Below are 971 nucleotides of genomic sequence, written 5' to 3'. Positions count from 1 at the left end.
CAAACGGAAAGAAGATGAAAAGCAAACGTGCGACGAAGACGTCTCCTGCGGCATCTGAAGCACCCGACGATCCTGCATCCGAAACAGACGCATTTGATGCGTCCCAAACATCACAAGCACACGGGCAAGAAGCGCAAGTGGAGCAGCGACCTCGTTCGAAAGGCAAGAAGGGCTCGAAGGAGAAGCCTCCGACCAAGGGAGGACGCCCGGTCGGTGCGCAAGGCTACAGTGAGCCAGATACCATGGCACTTCTTACACTCATTGATCAAGACCTTCCTCGTGGAGGAAACGCATGGGATCGAGTGCGAGATCAGTACAACGCACAGCACGCATTGGTTGAGGGTCGTGATACGCGTACGACGGACTCGCTCAAAAGTCGATTTCGCCATGTTCTTGCTCCAGCGGCTCCTAGCGGCAAGACACGTTTCTCTGCCTTGCGTACCATGGCGGTGGAAATTCAACAACGGATCATGAACAAGGTGCACAATGTTACTGTGGACGACTCGCAGAGCTTTGAAGAGCGCAACGACAACGACGAATACGACGAGAATAGTGCTAGTGAGCACGATGATGACAGCGAAAACCAGAGCAACGTGAATTCATTGCCCTCAACTCAAGCGTCGGGAGCAGCTGAAGCGGATTCTACTTTTCAACAAACAGAACAACCACGTCCGAAGCGAAGCCGTTCCACCACTCAAATTTAACCCAAGCACCTGCAGCGCAGTACGAAAGTCGAGAGTGCCAAACCCAAGCGTGTCATTCGCGGCAGTGGTATGTCGCTGTGGTCGCGCCACACAGAAGAACAAGCTGCTCACCGTGGAAACCGAGAGATTCAGAGTTTTTTTGTCAGTCCAGAATGCGTCACTTCTAGAAGCGAACACGGCACTTACCAATCGATTGATCGCGCTGACATCGGAGCTAGACAGCAAGCGCGACCGCATCTCGGACCTTCGTGATGAAAAGCAGCAACT

At 53.1% G+C, this 971-nt stretch overlaps 1 protein-coding gene across 1 annotated transcript; it reads left to right on the top strand.

The window, feature by feature from the left end:
* Positions 1–14: 14 nt before the first annotated feature.
* PPTG_20264 (hypothetical protein) lies at positions 15–704 on the top strand (the record flags this gene model as incomplete). The annotated part of the gene is made up of 1 exon (XM_008918934.1): positions 15–704. One exon carries the CDS (start codon positions 15–17, stop codon positions 702–704), a length of 690 nt encoding a protein of 229 aa, XP_008917182.1.
* Between the last annotated feature and the right edge of the window lie 267 nt (positions 705–971).

Source organism: Phytophthora parasitica (assembly GCF_000247585.1).
Source record: "Phytophthora parasitica INRA-310 unplaced genomic scaffold supercont2.384, whole genome shotgun sequence".
Classification (NCBI taxonomy): Eukaryota; Oomycota; class Peronosporomycetes; order Peronosporales; family Peronosporaceae; genus Phytophthora; species Phytophthora nicotianae.
Note: the sequence above shows the minus strand (reverse complement) of the source record. Positions and strands in the feature narration are given on the sequence as shown.